Raw genomic sequence first — 22,808 nt, forward strand, 5'->3', positions numbered from 1 at the left:
TGATTTGTGGGAGTGGGGGGGTTCTAGAAAAGTGTGACAGTACGTGTATTAGGTATAGGAAAATAGCCTGACAGAGGGGGGAGGGGGTGGGGGGTCCAGAAATCCCGAAAAACGATGGACGTAATAAATGAACCTTCCCTAAACATTCTGAGAGAATCCATCTCAGAAAACTGGAGTAATCTCTCCCAGGATTGTAGGGAAATCCTTTATAAAATGAACTCTCAGGATGATGGTGTGACCATTTTCAGCATTTTGAAGGAATCTCTCACAAAGTTTTAGAGGAATCCTCATAGTTATGGAAGAGTCTCTTAAAAATTATGGAGGATTTTTTCTCAACAATATTGTATGGAAAATCCTATCAGTATTCTTGATTTTAAGAGAATTTATTTCACAATTTTGGGGTATTTCCTACCAGGGTTTCCTACCAAGGGTGAAATCGCTTTCAGGATTCTATGAAATTTTTGGATAATGTGGGGGATTCCTCTAAGGATTCTGGAAGATCTTTACTCAGGATCCCACTCAGAATTCTGAGGAAAATTTTCTCACTATTTTCAGGAGCTTCTCTCAGACTTTTTAGAGAATCATACTCATAATTCTCAGAATTGTGGCGAAATTCCTCTCAGAATTCTGGGAAAATATTTCTTAGGATTCTAGTGGTATCCTTCCCAGGATTCTGCGTTAGATCCTTTTAAGATTCTGGGGGAATATCACTAAGTATTCTGCGGCTACTCTTCTCAAGATTCTCTGAAAATTCGCCTTTTTGGCGTTATCCCCGTCAGGATTCTGGGGAAATGTCTCTCAAGATTCTGGGAAATTTGTCTCATGATTCTGGGGAAATTCTTGGGATTCTGGGGCTATATTTTTCTAGATTCTAGGGCACTTTTTGATAATCCATCGCATAGATTTTGTGATTCGGAAGAAATCCTTCTCAGCATTCCACGAGAATCCCAGTAGAATCCTGTGTTCTATATTCTGGAGCAATTGCTCTCATAAATCCCTTCCAGACTTCTGGGAGAGTCCCTCTTAGTAATCATAGAAAATCCCTGACTAGACAATGAGACTTGATGAGATTCTGGTGTAACAATTTAAAGTATTCTAGAGGAATCACTCTCAGATATCTGGGACAATCCCTTTCAGAAGTTTGGGGAAGACCTTTCAATGATTCTGGGGGAATGTCTTTCGGGAATCTGCGGTAATTTTTCTAGGAATTTCCCAGATTGTTTTCAGAATTCCAGAGAATTCTTCTCAGGATGCTGGGGAAGTCTATTCTAGTAGTTTTCGTTATCCCTTTCAGGGAGAAACCTTATCAGATTTTCGGAAAAATCCTTCTTAGTTTTCTAGATGCATTTCTCTTAGTAATCTGAAAGAACCTCTCTTATGATCCCTCTCAGGATTCTGGGGGAATCATTCGAAGAATTCTGGGGCATACTTTCGGGATTCTGGCAGAATTATTCTCGCCGTTCTAAAGGATTCCACCCAGGATATTAGGGGAATTGTGGAAGAATACTTAAAAGGATTCTGGAGGAATTCTTCTCAAGAAATCCTATCTCCCAGATTTCTGAGAGAGTATATCTCAGGTTCCTTTGGCAATCCCGTCCAATATTTTGAAGGAATTTTTCTCATAATTCTGGAATAATCCTTCTTAGGGTCCTTAGCTACCCTTTTTAGAATTATGGGTCATATTTTTTAAGTTTCTCAAAACCCGCTTAGGATTATGAAAATCTTTAGTGAGAATCTCTCTTAGTATTCTAGATGACTTTATCTCAAGAATGTGAAAGAACCGCTCCACAGTGGGAAAAATCGACCCAAAAAACGGATCTTTTAACGCCGCTGGTTTCGGTACGTGAAGTTGACCATTTCTGACGTAAAAAATTACGAGAAATCGTTTGGTGCTAAATTCATTCACCGCACGGCACGGGAAGTGGTCCATTTTGCCCCATTTTGCCCTTTTTTCATACAAAAAGAGTATCAAAATGTACTTCTCAACAACTAACACGACTGCAGATCGTTGAAAATAGCTGCAGGTGTAATTAGAGGTTAATAGAAATCATAATCATCCTTTTAAATGCTTATTTTGCCCCATATGCCCTAACAACTGCTGGAAATTGTGAATTTTACATAAATATGAATGGATTTTTAAGGTTACTGATTTGATGTTGATTTGTTTTTGCATAAACAAAAACCGCTAGATCTGTTATTACCAGAATCATCTTCAGTAGTTGTCCAATTTGCCCCGTTTTGCCCTATTATCATAGAAAAATGATTTATAAGAAACAGATACTGCTATGGAACGTTAAAATTAGTTTTAGTTGCAATTGGAAACTAGGGCCCATATAGCCGAGGCGGTAAACGCACGGGTATTCAGCATGACCATGCTGAGGGTGACGGGTTCGATTCCCGGTCGGTCCAGGATCTTTTCGTAAAGGAAATTTCCTTGACTTCCTTGGGCATAGAGTATCTTCGTGCCTGCCACACGATATACACATGCAAAATGGTCATTGGCAGAGGAAGCTCTCAGTTAAAAACTGTGGAAGTGCTCATTGAACACTAAGCTGAGAAGCAGGCTTTGTCCCAGTGAGGACGTTACGCCAAGAAGAGGAGAGGAGGTGCAATTGGAAACTATCAGTTATCATACGCATATATGAAAGATATTTTCCCTATTTTACCCTACATGCCCCTAAAACTTCTGGATGATAACATGTTTTGTATTTGTTTTGCAATGTCACTGGTTGGAATACATGAAGTCCTGGATCATTTTTTATATATTCAAATACGGTTTATAGATTGGTTTTGAATCATTCTCGGGAGGGTACAAATAGCTGTCCATTTTACCCCAATTTGCCCTGATTTGTTGTCGCCTCATGAATGAATTAATTTCCCGCATTTGCTTATGTGCGAATTGATGGGCTTTTGGTACTGAAACCAATGCAATCGAAAGGACAGTTAAAAAAATATGACTTTGGGGAATTCAGGGTATAATAAGCATTAATTTTAATCTTAATTTGTGGCAAATATGCAAACAACTGATTTAATGAGGCATCTTGAATATTAATAATTTGGTGCTTTAAGACGCCCTATCTATTCAGTTTAACGCATATTTGACATATTTAAAAAAATGCTTATTATGCCCTTAATTCCCCATCAAAAGCTGATATTATAGAAAAAGTCATATATATGTCTTTTTGATAACATTGGTTTCAGTACCAATGCTTATAAGGGAAATTAATTAATTCATTACATGACAAAAAATGAGGGCAAAATGATTTATTCATCACATGACAAAAAATCAGGGCAAATTGGGGTAAAATGGGCAGCTTTTCATACCATTCCGAAAATGGTTCTAGTATAAATCGATAAACCGCATTTGTAAATATCAATAATGATCCAGGACTTTATGTTTTGCATCCAGCAACAGAACAAAACCATACCAAATATGATATTATCCAGCAGTTGTAGGGGCATGTAGGGTAAAATAGGGAAAATATCTATCATATATGTGCATGATAACTGTTAGCTTCCAATTGCACCTAAAACTAATCTCAACGTTCCATAGCAGTATTTGTTTTTCATAAATACATTTTAAATCTCATTTTTTCATGAACATAGGGCAAAATGGGGCAAATCGGACGACTCCCCAAGATGATTCTGGTGATAACAGGTTTAGTACTTTTTGTTTATGCCAAACAAATTAACTTCAAATCAGTAACACTAAAAATCCACTCATAATTAGGAAAACTTGTGAATATCCAGCAGTTGTTGGGGCATATGGGGCAAAATAAGCATTTAAAAGGCTTTTTTATGTATTCTAATGATTGCTACTAACTTTCAATCATACCTGCAGCTATTTTCAATGGTCTGCGGTCGTGTTGGCGGTTTAAAAGTACATTTTGATATCCTTTTTATATGGAAAAAGGGCAAAATGGGGCAAAATGGACAACTTCCCGTGCCGTGCGGTGAATGAATTTAGCGCCAATCGATTTCTCGTATTTTTTTACGTCAGAAATGGTCAACTTCACGTACCGAAACCTGCGGCGTTAAAAGATCCGTTTTTGGGTCGATTTTTCCCACTGTGCGCTCTTAGAGTTCCTCACAGGGTTCTGGTAGGATTCATCTAAGGACTCTGGGATAATCCTTCTTAAGATTCTGGATATTTTTGGTAGCATCCCATAGGAAAGCTTCTCTTAGGATTATATGACAAGCTTTCACAAGATTCTGGGAGAATTCCTCTCTGGATTCTGAGACAATCCGTCTCATAGATATGGAGTAATCTTTCTCAGGATTCTAGGAAAATCCATAATTAAGATAGAATTCCTACCAAGATACCGGAAAAGTCTTGTTTTAGGACTTTAGTGCAATTATTCTCAGCATTCTGAAGAACACATAATTCTAGAGGAACTCCTTTCAGAATTGTGGAAGAGTCTCTTAAAGATTCGATTCAACAATATTAAATTTCATTTTTTTAGAATGCACTGTCTCAACGTTATATCCACATCAATTTTCAAATCAGTGTCGCGAAATGTACGATGTGCAATCTCAACCATGAACTTGAACTGCATGCAGCAAACAAATCATTTATAGTTTTATAATATTTTATAATATCGAATCGATGTGAAAACATCGATTCAAAGCATTCGATTAAATCGGTGAATCGATTCTGCTGATCCGATTCGAATCGATTCACAAAAATCGATGTCTCAGCCAGATTTGCCCAATGCTTGCGCGTACCTACTTAATACAAGAGGCGATCGCTCTCGAGTTAGCTAAAACTATTTCTCTGCCAATAATCATAAGCTTTAGTAGATCGTGTGGCAGGCACGAAAAATTCCTGGATCGATCGGGAATCGAACTCGCCATCCTCATCATGGTCTTGCTGAAAACTTGCTCGTTTACCGCATCGCTTGGGGATCGCTTAGCGAAACACTAGCATTAGGTGATTATGTTTCCGTGACGATGATTTTAATCGTAACTTGTTGTAAGTGATACATCTGAAAACAAAGTAGCAATTTCAGGGAATTTTTTGGAGATCCTGCTTTAAATGTAATGGAGGATTACCTCACGAGTTCACTATAGGTTAATATGAAACCAATTCCACAATAATGGTAAAGTATCGTTATGAAATAGTAATAATTATAATAACTATAGGTTGCAATACGCGGAATTCGCATTGAAAAGAAGAGAAATCCAAGACATCAGTCGCCGCTAAATTCAACTAATTCTACAAAAATCGCGAGGACTCAACAAATCTGCGACTTAGAAGATAAAATGCTACTGTTTGCAATTTTCGCGAAATTCTCGGCAGCTGTAACAGGCACGCCATTGCACAGTGGATTTTTTTCTAAGAAAATGTCGTAAAATTGAATATCTCTGGACGCCGCTGGACTATCGTCGATCATTTTTCGTTAAAATAAAGATTTTTTCATGGGCAATTTGATGGTAGGGTATTCGTTCACAGCACGCGGTTATTTCTTGCAGTTTTGGTCAAATAAAGGTGAATTTACCCTATTTTTAGTGCAATGTAGATATTCATACGTCTATAGCTCTGGATTCCGTTGAGATAAATTTAATCTTTTTTTTGTTAAAATGAAGGTATTTTCAGGGGCAGTCTGTTGGTAGGATATTCATTTACAGCCCACTGTTATTTCTTGCAGTTTTGGTCAAATAAAGGTAGTTTTACCCTATTTTTAGTGAAAAATAGATATTCATACGTCTATAGCTCTGGATTCCGTTCAGATAAATTCAATCTTTTTTCGTTAAAATGAAGGTACTTTCATGGGCAGTTCGTTGATAGGATCTTCGTTTACAGCCCGCGATTATTTCTTGCAGTTTGGTCAAATAAAGGTAGTTTTACCCTATTTTTAGTGGAAAATAGATATTCATACGTATATAGCTCTTGATTCCGTTGAGATAAATTCAATATTTTTTCGATAAAATGAATTTATTCTCAGGGGCAGTCTGTTGATAGGGCATTCGTTCACAGCACGCGATGATTTCTTGCAGTTTTGGTCAAATGAAGGTAGTTTTACCCTATTTTTAGTGGGAAGTAGATATTCATACGTCTATAACTCTGAATTCCAGTGAGATAAATTCAATCTTTTTTCGTTAAAATGAAGGTACTTTCATGGACAGTTCGTTGATAGGATATTCGTTTACAGCCCGCGATTATTTCTTGCAGTTTTGGCCAAGTAAAGGTAATTTGACCTTATTTTTAGTGCAATGATGATATTCATACGTCTATAACTTGGGATTCCGTTGAGATAAATTTAATCTTTTTTCGTTAAAATGAAGGTATTTTCAGGGGGAGTCTGTTGGTAGCATATTCGTTTACAGTACGTGATGATTTCTTGCAGTTTTGGTCAAATAAAGGTAGTTTGACCCTATTTTTAATGCAATGTTGATATTCATACGTCTATAACTCTGGATTCCATTGAGATAAATTCAATGTTTTTTTTTGTTTAAATGAAGGTACTTTCATGGCCAGTTCGTTGATAGGATATTAGTTTACAGCCCGCGAATATTTCTTGCAGTTTTGGCCAAGTAAAGGTGATTTGACCCTATTTTTAGTGCAATGTTGATATTCATACGTCTATAACTCTGGATTCCATTGAAATAAATTTAATCTTTTCCGTTAAAATGAAGGTATTTTCAGGGACAGTTTGTGGTTAAGATATTCGTTCACAGCCCGCGATTATTTATTGCAGTTTTGGTCAAATAAAGGTAGTATTAGCCAATTTTTAGTGGAAAGTAGATATCCATATGTCTATAACTCTGGATTTCGTTGAGATAAATTGAATGTTTTTTTTTTTCGTTTAAATGAAGGTATATTCATGGTTAGCCTGTTGATAAGATATTCGTTCACAACCCACGATGCAGTTTTGGTCAAATAAAGGTAATTTTACCCTATTTTTAATGCAATACGATGTTTATACGTCTAAAAATCTGGATATTATTTTGATAAATTAAAGATATTTGCATGGGTAATTTTCATTGGGTAATTTCGCTTAAAACTAGTTCTTTCACTATGTTTTGCAATATTGTTATACTTAAATTTATTAACTCACTAGCTGTCCCGGCAAACGTCGTACTGCCTGCCTACTGTGTTTTTTGACACACAGCTCCATAGGGACGTCCCCGGCGAAGTCATCTGTATGGGAGCCCCCCGTTCCAAAGACCGGAGAGGTCTCACACCAAGCTAAGAACCTTCCCCGGCCCCAACAGCACCCACATACAAAATTTCACACCGATCGGTTCAGTAGTTTCCGAATGCATAGCGGTCAGACAGACAGACAGACAGACAGACAGACAGACAGAAATTCATTTTTATATATATAGATATAACCATGTTAGGATAAAATTAACCGAACTAAATTGAAGATACTTTCGTGAAAAATAGAATGTATAAACGCGTGCTATTCCTTAAAAAAATAGATAACAATAATGAACAATTTCGATAAAATCTTGAGTTATGGACGTATGAAAATTTACTTTCCACTTAACATTAAGGTAAATTGACCTTTATATGACTAAAAATGCAAGCAATAATTGCGGGCTGTGAACGAATATCCTACCAACGAACTGCCCATGAAAGTACCTTTATTTTAACGAAAAAACTTCACCTGAAAATACCTTCATTTTAACGAAAATGATTTAATTTATCTCAACGGAATCCAGAGTTATAGACGTATGAATATCAACATTGCACAAAAAATAGGGTAAAATCACCTTTATTTGGCCAAAACTGCAAGAAATAATCGCGGTCTGTGAATGAATATCCTATCAACGAACTGCCCATGAAAGTACCTTCATTTTAACAAAAAAAAAAACATTGAATTTATCTCAACGGAATCCAGAGTGTTAGACGTATGAATATCAACATTGCACTAAAAATAGGGTCAAACTACATTTATTTGACCAAAACTTCAAGAAATCATCGCGTGCTGTAAACGAATATCCTACCAACGAACTGCCCATGAAAGTACCTTCAATTTAACCAAAAAAATTTAAATTTAACTCAACGGAATTCAGAGTTATAAACGTATGAATATCACCGACGAACCGACGTGACAGTGGCGATCCAAAACTGTCCCCCCTAATTTAACGGTCGACCAGCGAAGCGAGCGATCGCTTCTGTCAAATCAGCACAGACGCGAACCGTTTCCTATATGAACACACGGGGGTTTGGTGTCGAGCTATCAAATCATCGCGAGCCGTTATAGAGGTGGCGATAGTGTTCGGCTATTTTTGATCATGGCGTCGCGGACAACAAATTTGAATTTATTTGTTCTAGCTGTCACGTCGGTTCGTCGGTGTGAATATCTACTTTCCACCAAAAATAGGGTAAAACTACTCTAAATTGACCAAAACTTCAAGATATAATCGCGTGCTGTGAACGAATAGCCTATCAACAGACTGCCTCTGGAAATACCTTCATTTTAACGAAAAAATATTGAATTTATCTCAACGGAATTCAGAGTTATAGGCGTATGAATATCTACTTTCCACTAAAAATAGGGTAAAACTACCTTTATTTGACCAAAACTGCAAGAAATAATCGCGTGCTGTGAACGAATGTCCTAACAACAGACTGCCCCTGAAAATACCTTCATTTTATCGAAAAAAGATTAAATTTATCTCAACGGAATCCAGAGTTATAGACGTATGAATATCTATTTTCCACTAAAAATAGGGTAAAACTACCTTTATTTGACCAAAACTGCAAGAAATAACAGTGGGCTGTAAATGAATATCCTACCATCAGACTGCCCCTGAAAATACCTTCATTTTAACAAAAAAAGATTAAATTTATCTCAACGGAATCCCAAGTTATAGACGTATGAATATCAACATTGCACTAAAAATAGGGTAAAATCACCTTTATTTGACCAAAACTGCAAGAAATAATTGCGTGCTGTGAACGAATACCCAACCATCATATTGCCCATGAAAAAATCTTCATTTTAACGAAAAAAGATCGACGATATTCCAGCGGCGTCCAGAGATATTCAATTTCACGACATTTTCTTAGAAAAAAATCCACTGTGCACAGTGGATTTTTTTCTAAGAAAATGTCGTAAAATTGAATATCTCTGGACGCCGCTGGACTATCGTCGATCATTTTTCGTTAAAATAAAGATTTTTTCATGGGCAATTTGATGGTAGGGTATTCGTTCACAGCACGCGGTTATTTCTTGCAGTTTTGGTCAAATAAAGGTGAATTTACCCTATTTTTAGTGCAATGTAGATATTCATACGTCTATAGCTCTGGATTCCGTTGAGATAAATTTAATCTTTTTTTTGTTAAAATGAAGGTATTTTCAGGGGCAGTCTGTTGGTAGGATATTCATTTACAGCCCACTGTTATTTCTTGCAGTTTTGGTCAAATAAAGGTAGTTTTACCCTATTTTTAGTGAAAAATAGATATTCATACGTCTATAGCTCTGGATTCCGTTCAGATAAATTCAATCTTTTTTCGTTAAAATGAAGGTACTTTCATGGGCAGTTCGTTGATAGGATCTTCGTTTACAGCCCGCGATTATTTCTTGCAGTTTGGTCAAATAAAGGTAGTTTTACCCTATTTTTAGTGGAAAATAGATATTCATACGTATATAGCTCTTGATTCCGTTGAGATAAATTCAATATTTTTTCGATAAAATGAATTTATTCTCAGGGGCAGTCTGTTGATAGGGCATTCGTTCACAGCACGCGATGATTTCTTGCAGTTTTGGTCAAATGAAGGTAGTTTTACCCTATTTTTAGTGGGAAGTAGATATTCATACGTCTATAACTCTGAATTCCAGTGAGATAAATTCAATCTTTTTTCGTTAAAATGAAGGTACTTTCATGGACAGTTCGTTGATAGGATATTCGTTTACAGCCCGCGATTATTTCTTGCAGTTTTGGCCAAGTAAAGGTAATTTGACCTTATTTTTAGTGCAATGATGATATTCATACGTCTATAACTTGGGATTCCGTTGAGATAAATTTAATCTTTTTTCGTTAAAATGAAGGTATTTTCAGGGGGAGTCTGTTGGTAGCATATTCGTTTACAGTACGTGATGATTTCTTGCAGTTTTGGTCAAATAAAGGTAGTTTGACCCTATTTTTAATGCAATGTTGATATTCATACGTCTATAACTCTGGATTCCATTGAGATAAATTCAATGTTTTTTTTTGTTTAAATGAAGGTACTTTCATGGCCAGTTCGTTGATAGGATATTAGTTTACAGCCCGCGAATATTTCTTGCAGTTTTGGCCAAGTAAAGGTGATTTGACCCTATTTTTAGTGCAATGTTGATATTCATACGTCTATAACTCTGGATTCCATTGAAATAAATTTAATCTTTTCCGTTAAAATGAAGGTATTTTCAGGGACAGTTTGTGGTTAAGATATTCGTTCACAGCCCGCGATTATTTATTGCAGTTTTGGTCAAATAAAGGTAGTATTAGCCAATTTTTAGTGGAAAGTAGATATCCATATGTCTATAACTCTGGATTTCGTTGAGATAAATTGAATGTTTTTTTTTTTCGTTTAAATGAAGGTATATTCATGGTTAGCCTGTTGATAAGATATTCGTTCACAACCCACGATGCAGTTTTGGTCAAATAAAGGTAATTTTACCCTATTTTTAATGCAATACGATGTTTATACGTCTAAAAATCTGGATATTATTTTGATAAATTAAAGATATTTGCATGGGTAATTTTCATTGGGTAATTTCGCTTAAAACTAGTTCTTTCACTATGTTTTGCAATATTGTTATACTTAAATTTATTAACTCACTAGCTGTCCCGGCAAACGTCGTACTGCCTGCCTACTGTGTTTTTTGACACACAGCTCCATAGGGACGTCCCCGGCGAAGTCATCTGTATGGGAGCCCCCCGTTCCAAAGACCGGAGAGGTCTCACACCAAGCTAAGAACCTTCCCCGGCCCCAACAGCACCCACATACAAAATTTCACACCGATCGGTTCAGTAGTTTCCGAATGCATAGCGGTCAGACAGACAGACAGACAGACAGACAGACAGACAGAAATTCATTTTTATATATATAGATATAACCATGTTAGGATAAAATTAACCGAACTAAATTGAAGATACTTTCGTGAAAAATAGAATGTATAAACGCGTGCTATTCCTTAAAAAAATAGATAACAATAATGAACAATTTCGATAAAATCTTGAGTTATGGACGTATGAAAATTTACTTTCCACTTAACATTAAGGTAAATTGACCTTTATATGACTAAAAATGCAAGCAATAATTGCGGGCTGTGAACGAATATCCTACCAACGAACTGCCCATGAAAGTACCTTTATTTTAACGAAAAAACTTCACCTGAAAATACCTTCATTTTAACGAAAATGATTTAATTTATCTCAACGGAATCCAGAGTTATAGACGTATGAATATCAACATTGCACAAAAAATAGGGTAAAATCACCTTTATTTGGCCAAAACTGCAAGAAATAATCGCGGTCTGTGAATGAATATCCTATCAACGAACTGCCCATGAAAGTACCTTCATTTTAACAAAAAAAAAAACATTGAATTTATCTCAACGGAATCCAGAGTGTTAGACGTATGAATATCAACATTGCACTAAAAATAGGGTCAAACTACATTTATTTGACCAAAACTTCAAGAAATCATCGCGTGCTGTAAACGAATATCCTACCAACGAACTGCCCATGAAAGTACCTTCAATTTAACCAAAAAAATTTAAATTTAACTCAACGGAATTCAGAGTTATAAACGTATGAATATCACCGACGAACCGACGTGACAGTGGCGATCCAAAACTGTCCCCCCTAATTTAACGGTCGACCAGCGAAGCGAGCGATCGCTTCTGTCAAATCAGCACAGACGCGAACCGTTTCCTATATGAACACACGGGGGTTTGGTGTCGAGCTATCAAATCATCGCGAGCCGTTATAGAGGTGGCGATAGTGTTCGGCTATTTTTGATCATGGCGTCGCGGACAACAAATTTGAATTTATTTGTTCTAGCTGTCACGTCGGTTCGTCGGTGTGAATATCTACTTTCCACCAAAAATAGGGTAAAACTACTCTAAATTGACCAAAACTTCAAGATATAATCGCGTGCTGTGAACGAATAGCCTATCAACAGACTGCCTCTGGAAATACCTTCATTTTAACGAAAAAATATTGAATTTATCTCAACGGAATTCAGAGTTATAGGCGTATGAATATCTACTTTCCACTAAAAATAGGGTAAAACTACCTTTATTTGACCAAAACTGCAAGAAATAATCGCGTGCTGTGAACGAATGTCCTAACAACAGACTGCCCCTGAAAATACCTTCATTTTATCGAAAAAAGATTAAATTTATCTCAACGGAATCCAGAGTTATAGACGTATGAATATCTATTTTCCACTAAAAATAGGGTAAAACTACCTTTATTTGACCAAAACTGCAAGAAATAACAGTGGGCTGTAAATGAATATCCTACCATCAGACTGCCCCTGAAAATACCTTCATTTTAACAAAAAAAGATTAAATTTATCTCAACGGAATCCCAAGTTATAGACGTATGAATATCAACATTGCACTAAAAATAGGGTAAAATCACCTTTATTTGACCAAAACTGCAAGAAATAATTGCGTGCTGTGAACGAATACCCAACCATCATATTGCCCATGAAAAAATCTTCATTTTAACGAAAAAAGATCGACGATATTCCAGCGGCGTCCAGAGATATTCAATTTCACGACATTTTCTTAGAAAAAAATCCACTGTGCATTGACACGCCTATACCTATAGCATGGAGCGAGGCATGGAGTGACATTAGAGACGCTACGGGCCCAATGGATTACCGGCAGGGAGTGCGTTCAATGTTGCTAAACAGGAGTAAAATCATTTTATTTTGCATCTAAACTCGAATTTCTCGAAATGAAAAGCTTTTTCCGAAAAAATATTTGGTAGGCACCAAACCGGTCATCATTGTGCACAACCGCTACCAAATATTTTTTTCGAATAATGTGTTTCACTTCGAGAAATACGTCATTAGATGCTATTCGCCTTACAATATTTTTGCGATTTACTTTTAGCGGTCTTTCGCGCATAGAAGCTAGCGCCACATTGGTCGATGCGGAGAGTAGGAAAACAGTCAAAGCATTTAATTCATTTCGTTTGATCAGCACATTTTGGGGCCGTTTCAACAAAAGAGATGTTGACAACAATGCCTGTGAGTGGGTTGGTAACAGGTCTATAACTCACCTACAGGGGATAGACAAAATGATCGGGACAGGCAAAATTTTCACTTTTCAAAAAGTGTTCAACTAGCTGTAACTTTTCGAAAAGTGCATCAAATATTCTCAAATTTTTACTGTAAGTTCATCAACTAGATGTGTATCAGTGGTCCAAAATAAGAAAAAGATCGGGCCATTCTCCACGAAGTTATAAAGATTCTTGAAAGAGGTAAAATTATCCGATAGCCAACTTTGAGCTGTTATATCTCCGGGTTCAATTAACCGATTGAAATGAAATTTTGACCATTTATGACTTATATAATGAGCTATGAAGAACCATTGACTTAACTTAATATTTTTAACACGGAAGAAAATTATAACGATTAGATTATTTTTCTAATAAAACACCAAATTTTCCAAAATATCAACATCGTTTCAAAATTCAAGATGCAAATTATAGTTCATTTAATTTCCCTCTAAATGACTTATATATAAATGTGTTTTGAAAGAAAGTAACAACATAGCCACCAATAAATTCAAAAAGTTATAGAGTGCATATTAAAAATGGACCAATTTACTAAAAAAATCGTAAAAAAAATTAAAACCGCTATAATTTTGTCTCTTGTTAAAAATTTCAAGTTAAGTCAGATGTTTTCCAGAGTTCATTATATAAGTCATAAATGGTCAAAATTTCATTTCAATCGGTTCATTGAATCCGGAGATATAACAGCTCAAAGTTGGCTATCGAATAATTTTACCTTTTTCAAGAATCTTTATAACTTCGTGGAGAATGGCCCGATCTTTTTCAAATTTGAACCACTGATGCACAACTACTTGATGCACTCACAGTAAAAACTTGAGAATATTTGATGCACTTCTCGAAAAGTTACAGCTAGTTGAACATTTTTAGAGAAGTGAAGATTTTGCTTGTCCCGATTATTTTGTCTATCCCCTGTAAATTTAAATAATAAATAAAGCAATAAAATTTAAGTCAAGAAACAAATCCGCATTGTTGTTGGAATATATAGAATGTATTTTGTAATAAGATTAGTCAGCATTAACATTAGATGTCGGCCACTTTCGCCATTTGGCCTGTTCGGGATGATGCACGCTCCGGTGCCAGTACAAGTTAGCTACTGTTCGGCACCGTTTGTCACAAAACTCACAAGGAAACGGAAACACTCCCGAGTGGGTCGCCATGTGAGCCTTCAAAGTAGACGCTCGCATAAATGCTTTGTCACAAGTCGTACACTTGTGCTTTCGTTCCTGCTTCGTGTGCGCCGACTGGATGTGCTGTCTCATTGCGTGTACGGTTGGCGATCGTTTATCGCAGAACTTACATTTGATGTCCATTTCATTCTGGCGGTGTCGTTCCAGATGGCCTTGCAAACAGCCTTCCTTTAGGGACTTTCCGCATAACGGACAGTCTACTCTGGTGCCCGAGTGCGAAAGCTGGTGTCTAACATAATTGGACTTGGACGTTAGTACCTTGGAGCATATGTCGCATACTATTTCATTTCCCTTTTGGTGTTTATACCGCACATGATCCTGAAGTTTTCTTTCATTAGTGAATCTCTTGGAACACAGCTGACACTCGGCTGTTTTATCATTCACGTGCTTATCCTTTATGTGTTCATTCAGCATGTACCGTGCAGGAAACTTTTCAGAGCATAATTCGCAGTTGAAAGTTTTATCAGGTACATGAACCACTTTCTTATGATTGGATAGATTTCTCGCTGACTTGAAGTTTTTATCGCAAGAATCACAGCGAAAAGCGTACGGATCAAGGTGTACGAGAATATGCTCCTGAAGCTTCTTCAGAGTATCATGCCGAGTGTCACAGCACGTCACGTAGGGACACTTCTGATTGTGAACGTGCTGGCAGTGAGTTCTAAGAAGGTAATATCTATCGAAACTTTCCGCGCAGAAAGGGCATTTCATCTCGCAGAATAAGAGTATGTCTGCATCGGTAATTGGGCGTTCAAGTGGTTGGTGGACGGGAACTACATTTGTCGAATCATCATCATTTCCCGACTGATCACAATCCACTTCCGTTTTTATTTCTAGTAAGTCTTCATCGGTAATGGTGCGTTGATGAGGTATGTTGGCGGAAGCCTCATTTACCAAACAATCATCATCGTCGGGCTGATCACATTCCACCTCCGTTTTAATTTCTAGAGGTTCAATCTCGATGCTTTCTTTCGACGAATGAAGCCTCTCAACCTGGCAGTAAAACTGATGAAATGCCACCAGTTTGTCCCGACATGTGATGCAAATGTAAAATGATTTAAGTTCATCTTCCTAAAATAATATTGAAAATAATTATTCACTCAACTTTATAACTGTATTTCGACGAAACTAACAGTAAACCAGAAATGTTTCGATGCTATTTCCAGCATTGGATTTTCATTGCTGGAATCATTTTGTTCGAGTTGAAAGACGCTTTGATCCACGTAGTCGCAAAAATTACAATTGTGTGCCATTAGATCGTGTTCTGAAAATGATAACATTAATTTGATGTGGTAAGCTTCTTAGTTTTATGTTAATATTTAGCTTTGATTTTCTCACCATTAAAAATGGAGTTGCCAAAATTATGTTACATTAACAGCACAAAATTGAGAATCAGTCTTGCAAAAAGCAAGGCAAAACTTACGTGCTTAGTTAGAAACTGTCAAAGGAGAAATAAAATGCAACAACAAGCATAAATACTGCATTAACATGTCTAAAGGGTCTAACTCGTTTTGTAAACAAACATTGTTTCTGTCGCTGTAGGGTCTATTTCGATCCACCCACGCATCTGGGGGCCGTTATCAGAAAGATCAATCTTCGCTCTTTCTGATAACGGCCCCCAAATGCGTGGGTGGATCGAGATGAGCCCTACAGCGACAGAAACAATGTTTGTTTACAAAACGAGTTAGACCCTTTAGACATGTTAATGCAGAATAGCTAGGGGACTGACAGTCCTTTATTGCTATGCTTTATTCATATCACACACACACCAAAGCTAGGCAAAACAGCGTACTTGTGTAAGCTGTCTCTGCTTTGAGCCCAACACACGGCAAAGTTGTAAAAGTAGGGACAGGAATGTCAATTCCTTGAGCTAATCATCTTCCTCTTTATTTTCTTACTCGCTCGTTCGATTCAACTTCTAACTTGAATGAACTATAGGTAAGTTTATAGGTTTACTCAGAATCAAAATTTACTCAAAACAAAATTACGGCTTCTAAGGCCGTTCGCAATGCTGTTTTATTTTGTATGGCGAGTTTTAAACATTTTAAAACTCGCCATACAAAATAAAACAGCATTGCGAACGCTGCAGGCAGGCCTGACATATCCGAACACAACTCCAAATCTGAATCTGAGTATATGAAAAATGGCAAATATATACAGCATCTATGAATATCGAATCTGTCTTACTTAAAAACATAAATAATACCTATATCGATTGATGTCATCAGAAATGCTTCATAAATGATATACGATTTTTAATAACCTTTTCTTCTAAAGAAAAATGATTGCGCTCAAGAAGATACATGAAAATCATTAGGAAATAACTTAAGCTCCATTATTGGCTTCATCAAAAAATATTTATGATATTCCAACAATATCAAATGAAGATACACATAACCCAAGTAACCAAAAGTTCCGCTTCCCATGACAAAATGCACTTTCAAGTTTCGCGAAGTTCAGATAAAGTTCCAAACGGAACTTTCTGGCTGCTTAAGAGGCTAACGATGAGCCTTGCTGGAACTTCGGTCACAAGTTCCGGCAAGGCTAATTGTTAGCCTCTTAAGCAGCCAGAAAGTTCCATTCGGAACTTTATCTGAACTTCGCAGAACTAAGCTGCTTAAGATGCTATGTCGGAACTTTCAAGTTCATAGAAGTTCAGTTCAGTAGCATTGTGTTTCAATGAAGATTATAGTTATTTATGTAACGAGTTGCAAAAAGTTGATTTTTTCAGCACGAGTCGTACATTTATTCAACGAGGCTTGCCGAGTTGGATAAATACGAAGAGTTCTGAAAAAATCGAGTTTTGCAACGAGTTCCATACAAAATTTTATGCAATGATTTTTCATAATGCAACCCATTTGAGTTGCATAATGATCATAATGCAACTGAAATGAGTTGCATTATGAAAATTATACAACTATTTTTCATTATGCAACTCATTTCAGTTGCATAATGAGCCAGTTCGAAAAAAATGGCCATTATGATACCAAAATGAGTTATATAAAATGTAAATTATGATACTGAATTGCATAAAATTTATTTCTTTTACAGAAAACAACTGTTTAAGCGTACACGAATAAAAGACAAATATGAATTTATCAAATCAATGAATACTAGGCTTGAGCAAAAAAAAATGCAGCCCATCGGATTTTAACCGATAGTCGCTGCGTGAGAGCCCTACGCTCTACCACAGAACTACAGCTGCGATTGTGTGGACAGCAGGCAAAATCTGACTTGAATCGATTTTCGGTCGGCAGCTGGTTTTGCAGATTAGTACAGTAGTGAAGTTAGCTTGACTTTGTCAAGTGTCTTCAGCAGCGCAGCAGTAAGTCGGCAGGCTATCACGCAGGATGATCCAGTTCAAATCTATATAGCAGCGACATATGTGAAAATATAATTTACAGAAGCAATTTCCAGACGTGAATCACAAACCCCCACCAACAGGGTGTGATTCTGGAAAACACATTTTTGTTTCTGCATTAATTTTGACAAAGCTCTGTCAGAAGCTGCTTAGAAGGCTATCCAGCGTGCTTATGTGAACTTTCAAGTTCCAAAATTACTTAAAAATGAAGCTGCTTAGAAGGCTAATGAGCAACCTTGAGCAAGCTGCTTAGCTTATAAAGTACCCTTTTATCTGAACTTTTGATTACTTGGGAATAAATATCCATATGAAACCATGATGGAAACTGAATGAACACGTTTTCAGTGGTATTTTCGGCAGTATTGTTGTCTTCGCCATGGGGAGTTTTTGTCTGTAATTTTGTTTCTTTTCCCCCTATTTTTATTTAGTAGTTATGGTCTCTGTTACACGTTGTCTTCGGTCAAGACATATTCGACCACGGAATCTGTAGAGTCTGCACAGAAACATTATCGCACTACGCAACATTTCCCCGATCCGTAAGACTGGTTCAGTATCTCCGGTACAGCTATACTGCCAGCTAGGGAACCGAGCCGCTTTAGCAGTGGTTTCTATTTTCGGCACTTTCCATTATAACTAGGGAACGTCCATAAATTACGTCACGCAAAAATTGGGCATTTTCAACCCCCACTCCCCTCTATGTCACACTTTTTGTATGAGACCTTTAATTTTTTTGTATGAGTCGTCACACTTTGCTGAACCCCCCCTCCCCCCTCAAAGCATGACTTAATTTATAAACGTTCTCCTAAGTCAATGTTAAACCCGGTTCAAAAAATGGTGAGTCAAAAAGGAGAGCGTCCAACATAGCTCTGGTCCTCACAAGTTCCTACCTCATGCTTCCACGGGTCAAGCGATTACAAAGACCACCAGCTAAGAGTTGTGTGCTTAGCTGGTAAGTGGTAGTGCAGCCTGGGCACTGTTGTCCTTCTGACTTCTGCTAGATTGAGGAGGTACGTCTCGAGCGTCTGTTGACCAAGGAGGTGCGGCTCAAACAGCGTCTGTTCTGCCATCCAGCGACTGAGTATGAAATGCTCCCCACCGGAAGCTATACCTAAGGTGGCAGCCCCACCAAAGTGGATAGGGAACCTTAGGCCAACAACCTACTGTTTCCGAAACCCAAAAAAACGTTACAAAAACCGAAAATGAAAGATTACGAACTAATTCAACGGTAACGACTTTTAGCGCGAAACAACGGACAAGAATTGGAACTTAGAATGTATTAATCCTAGCCCAGCAGGGTAAACTGGTACAACTAACCACTCATCAGGCATGTAGTATGAAGCTTGAGATCCTAGGACTGAGCGAAGTCCGTTGGCTAAGCTTTGGAGAACACAGATTGGCGTCGGGTCAAATTCTTCTATACTTTGGCCTACGAGGTGAACGAACACGCTCCTCGCCACCATGGAGTTGGTTTCGTGATCAGCGCTCACGCCCACGCTGCGCTCATGAAGTGGGAACCTATCAATGAGAGGGTAATTGTAGCCAGATTCAGAACACGGGTTCGAAACCTTACCATTCAATCTGGAATAATTCGATGTATTTCAGGAAAAATATCTTCCAGAAACCCTTTCAGAAAATTTTACCAGAGATTATCGAAAAAAAATCCAGGAATTCCTTGAAAAAAATGCACAAAACATCATTTTGGGAGTCCATCCAAACCATCCAGAAATTATTGCAGACATGGATTCCTACATATTTTTTTTCTAGGAATTCTGGGATTTCTTCTGGAGGTTTTCCTCCAGGGATTCACCCGGGAATTTCTGATGTGATTTTTCAGGACAATTTTAAAAATTCCTCCAGTCCAAGGCTTCCCCCAGGAACTCTTTTAAGAATTCCTCCAGGAATTCTTCTTAGAATTCTGTCATGAACATCTCCAGGAATTAATCCAGTACTCCGGGAAATGTTTTCTTAGAATTTCCCTTTGGTATTGCTTCCGGGATTTTTTTCTGGGGTTTCTTCAAGAATTCCTCCAGGGCTTCCTTCAGGAAATGCTACAGCGATTCCTCAAGGAGTTATCCCACGAACCCTACTTAAGATTCCTTCAGGATTTCTCCAAGAACTCCATCTGCGATTCCTCCAGAGATTCACACGGGAATTTTGTCTGTGAATCTTTCAGGAACAATTCCAGGGACGATTTTAAAAATTCTTCCAAGTATTACCCCAGGAACTCTTTTTGGAATTCCGTCAGGAGTACCTCTTGAAATTCTTTTAGGAACTCCTCCAGGTATTAATCCAGTACTTCTTCCAGGGACTGTTAAGAGATTCCTGTAGAAATGCTCCTTGGAATTGCTTTCGGAATTCCTCTAGTGGTTCTCGATTTCTTCAGGAATTCTTTCTGGGATTCCTCTAGGAATTCTACTTGGGATTCCGCTAGGAATTCTTCCTAGGATTCCTCCTAGAATTTCTCCAGGGCTCCATTTGAGAATTTACTTCTGTGATTTTTTCAGAAACAACTTATTTTAAAAATTACCCCAAAGATTCTCCCACGAACTCTTCTTCGGATTTCTTCATGAATTCTTCCTTTTGTTCATTAAAGAACTCCTCCAGGAATTAATCCAGTACTTCCTTTAAGAAATATTAAAGGATTTCTTTAGGAATTTCTCTAGAAATTACTTCCAAGATTCCTGCTGTAGTTTCTTCAGGAATTCCTCTAGGGATTTCTTCAGGAACTGCTACAGAGATACCTCCACGACCACTTCTAAGGATTCCTTTAGGATTTCTCCAAGAATTTCATCTGCGGTTTCTTCAGAAATTATTCCTGATGTTCCTCTACGAATTCTTTAAGAGATTCCTCCAGAAATTTCTCCACGATTTCTTCCAAGTATTCTAATGGGAATTCCTGCAGGGGTTTCTCTAAAAAATCCTCCAGGAATTCTACTAGACATTCCTCTAGAAACTCCGTTAAAAATTCCTCTACGAATTCCTCTAGGAGATTTCTCCAGGGGTTCCTCTGGAGATTCCTTCAGGTATTCCTACAGGCATTCCTCTAGGATATTTTCAAGAATATCTCCAAGAATTCCTACAGGAAATCTTTCTGGCATTCCTCCAGAGATTTCTCCAGGAATTGCTTCAGAGATTCCTCCAAAAAACTCACCAGGAATTCTGACAGGAATTCATCCAGGAGTTCTTCAAGGAATTCCTCCAAGGTTTTTCCCAGAGACTCCTACAGGAACTCCCCCAAAAATTTCTCCAGAAATTGCTTCAGGGGTTCCTCAAAGAATTTCATTAGATATTCTCCTAGGCAATCATCCAGGTATTTATTTAAGTATTCTTACAGAGATTTATCCTTGGTTTCTTTTAGAGATTTTTTCCAAGAGTTCTTTCAGCCATTCCTCCAGAAATTGCTTCAGGGACTCCTCCAGAAATACCTCCACGAATTTCCCAGTAGTGCTTCCAGGAATTCATGCAGATATTCCTCCAGGATTTCATCTAGGAATTTCCCAGGGTCTCATCGTGGAATCTCTCCAGAAATAACCCCAGGAGTTTCTCCAGAAATAACCCCAGGAATTTCTTCAGGCATTTTCTGTAGGAATACCTTCGAGATTTTTTTCATGCATTCCTCCAGAAAATCTTGAAGATTTTTTTCCAGGAATTTCTGCAGGGATTCCTCCAGGAATTCCACTAGAAATTCGGCTAAGAATGTCTCCAGGAACTTCGTCAGGGATTTTTTCTAGGATTTCACCACGAATTTCTTTAAAGACTCTTCCTGGGATTCTTTCAGAAATTCATTCGAGGATTTCTTCAAGGATTCCTCCATAAATTTCTCTTGAGATTCCACCAGGAATTTCTCAAGGGATTTTTTCAGAAGTTTCTCCCAGAGTTCCTCTTAAGATTCCTACAGAAAGTCATCCAGTAATTCTGTCAAGAATTCTTCTAAAGATTTCTCCAGAGATCCCTTCAGGAATTGCTTCAGGTATTCCTTCAGGGATTTTTCTACATACGTATTTCCAATGATTCTTCAAGTAAATTCTCTAGGAATACCTTAAGGAATTTTTCTTGGAGTCCTCCAGGCATTCCTCCAGGAATTCGACCAGAGATTTCTCCACGAATTGCTCCAGGGATTCCTCCAGGGATTTCTCCACAAATTTCTACAAGGATTGTCCTGGAGATTCCTACAGGAGTTCCTTCGAGGATTTCTCCAAGAATTCCCCCAGAAATTCTTCTAGAAATTTCTTCAGGAATTTCTCATGTGTTTTAATTTCAGAAATAGAAAAATAATGTAAGTTGAAATCTTCCAGAACTCTTGAGATTCGTTCAGAAATTCATCCAGTAATTCTTTCAAGAACTTCTCTAGCGGTTCCTGCAGGAATTCCTCCAGCGATTCACACAGGAATATCTCTAGGAGTTCCTCCAGTCATTCCTCCAGGTATTCTCCCGGAATTTCTCAAGGAACTGCTTCAGGAATTATTCCACGAATTTCCCCAGAAATTTCTTTAGCAATTTCTCCAGAAATTGATACAAGAACAGCTCCTGGACATTCTTCAGACATTATGATAGCAATTTCTACAGGAAATCCTCTAGGAATTTCTTCAGAGATTCTTCCAGGAAATTCTCCAGGAATAGCTTCAGATTTTTTTTTTCAGGAATCCTCCAGGCACTCTAGAGATTCCTCTAGGAATTGCTTCAGGGATTTCTCCACAAATTACCCCTGGAGTTATTCCAGGGATTACGCCAGGAGTTTGTCCAGAAGTACCTCCAGGCATTTCTCCAGGATTCAGGGATTTCGCATAGAATTCCTCAAAGGATTCCTTCATACTGTTCTCTAAGATTTCCCACAGGAATTTCTCAAGAGATCCCACATTTAATCCAGAAATTCTTCCAGGGATTCCTCCAGAAATTCCTACAAGAATTCCTCCGGGAATTCCTACGAGAATTCCTCCGGGAATTCCTCCGGGAATTCCTACGAGAATTCCTCCGGGAATTCCTACGAGAATTCCTCCGGGAATTCCTAC

General features: G+C 37.7%; 2 protein-coding genes across 4 annotated transcripts in view; both read right to left on the bottom strand.

The window, feature by feature from the left end:
• The window catches only part of LOC109399098 (glucose-6-phosphate 1-dehydrogenase), a 92,057-nt gene that overhangs the window by 47,389 nt on the left and 21,860 nt on the right, over positions 1-22,808 (bottom strand). The window lies entirely within an intron of this gene.
• LOC109399137 (zinc finger protein 235) lies at positions 14,218-15,910 on the bottom strand. The gene is made up of 3 exons (XM_019671576.3): positions 15,777-15,910; positions 15,572-15,702; positions 14,218-15,509 (listed from the first exon to the last, which is right to left on the bottom strand). Exons 2-3 carry the CDS (start codon positions 15,689-15,691, stop codon positions 14,256-14,258), a joined length of 1,374 nt encoding a protein of 457 aa, XP_019527121.3. The 5' UTR covers positions 15,692-15,702; positions 15,777-15,910; the 3' UTR covers positions 14,218-14,255.

The sequence above is a fragment of the Aedes albopictus genome, chromosome 3, assembly GCF_035046485.1.
Source record: "Aedes albopictus strain Foshan chromosome 3, AalbF5, whole genome shotgun sequence".
Classification (NCBI taxonomy): Eukaryota; Metazoa; Arthropoda; class Insecta; order Diptera; family Culicidae; genus Aedes; species Aedes albopictus.

Excerpts from the sequence above, each read along its gene's own strand:
- LOC109399137 (XM_019671576.3), bottom strand. The coding sequence starts at position 15,691 with ATGGCACACAATTGTAATTTTTGCGACTACGTGGATCAAAGCGTCTTT. Across the intron at positions 15,510-15,571 it reads CGAAACATTTCTGGTTTACT|GAAGATGAACTTAAATCATT; the intron begins GTTAGTTTCGTC and ends ATATTATTTTAG.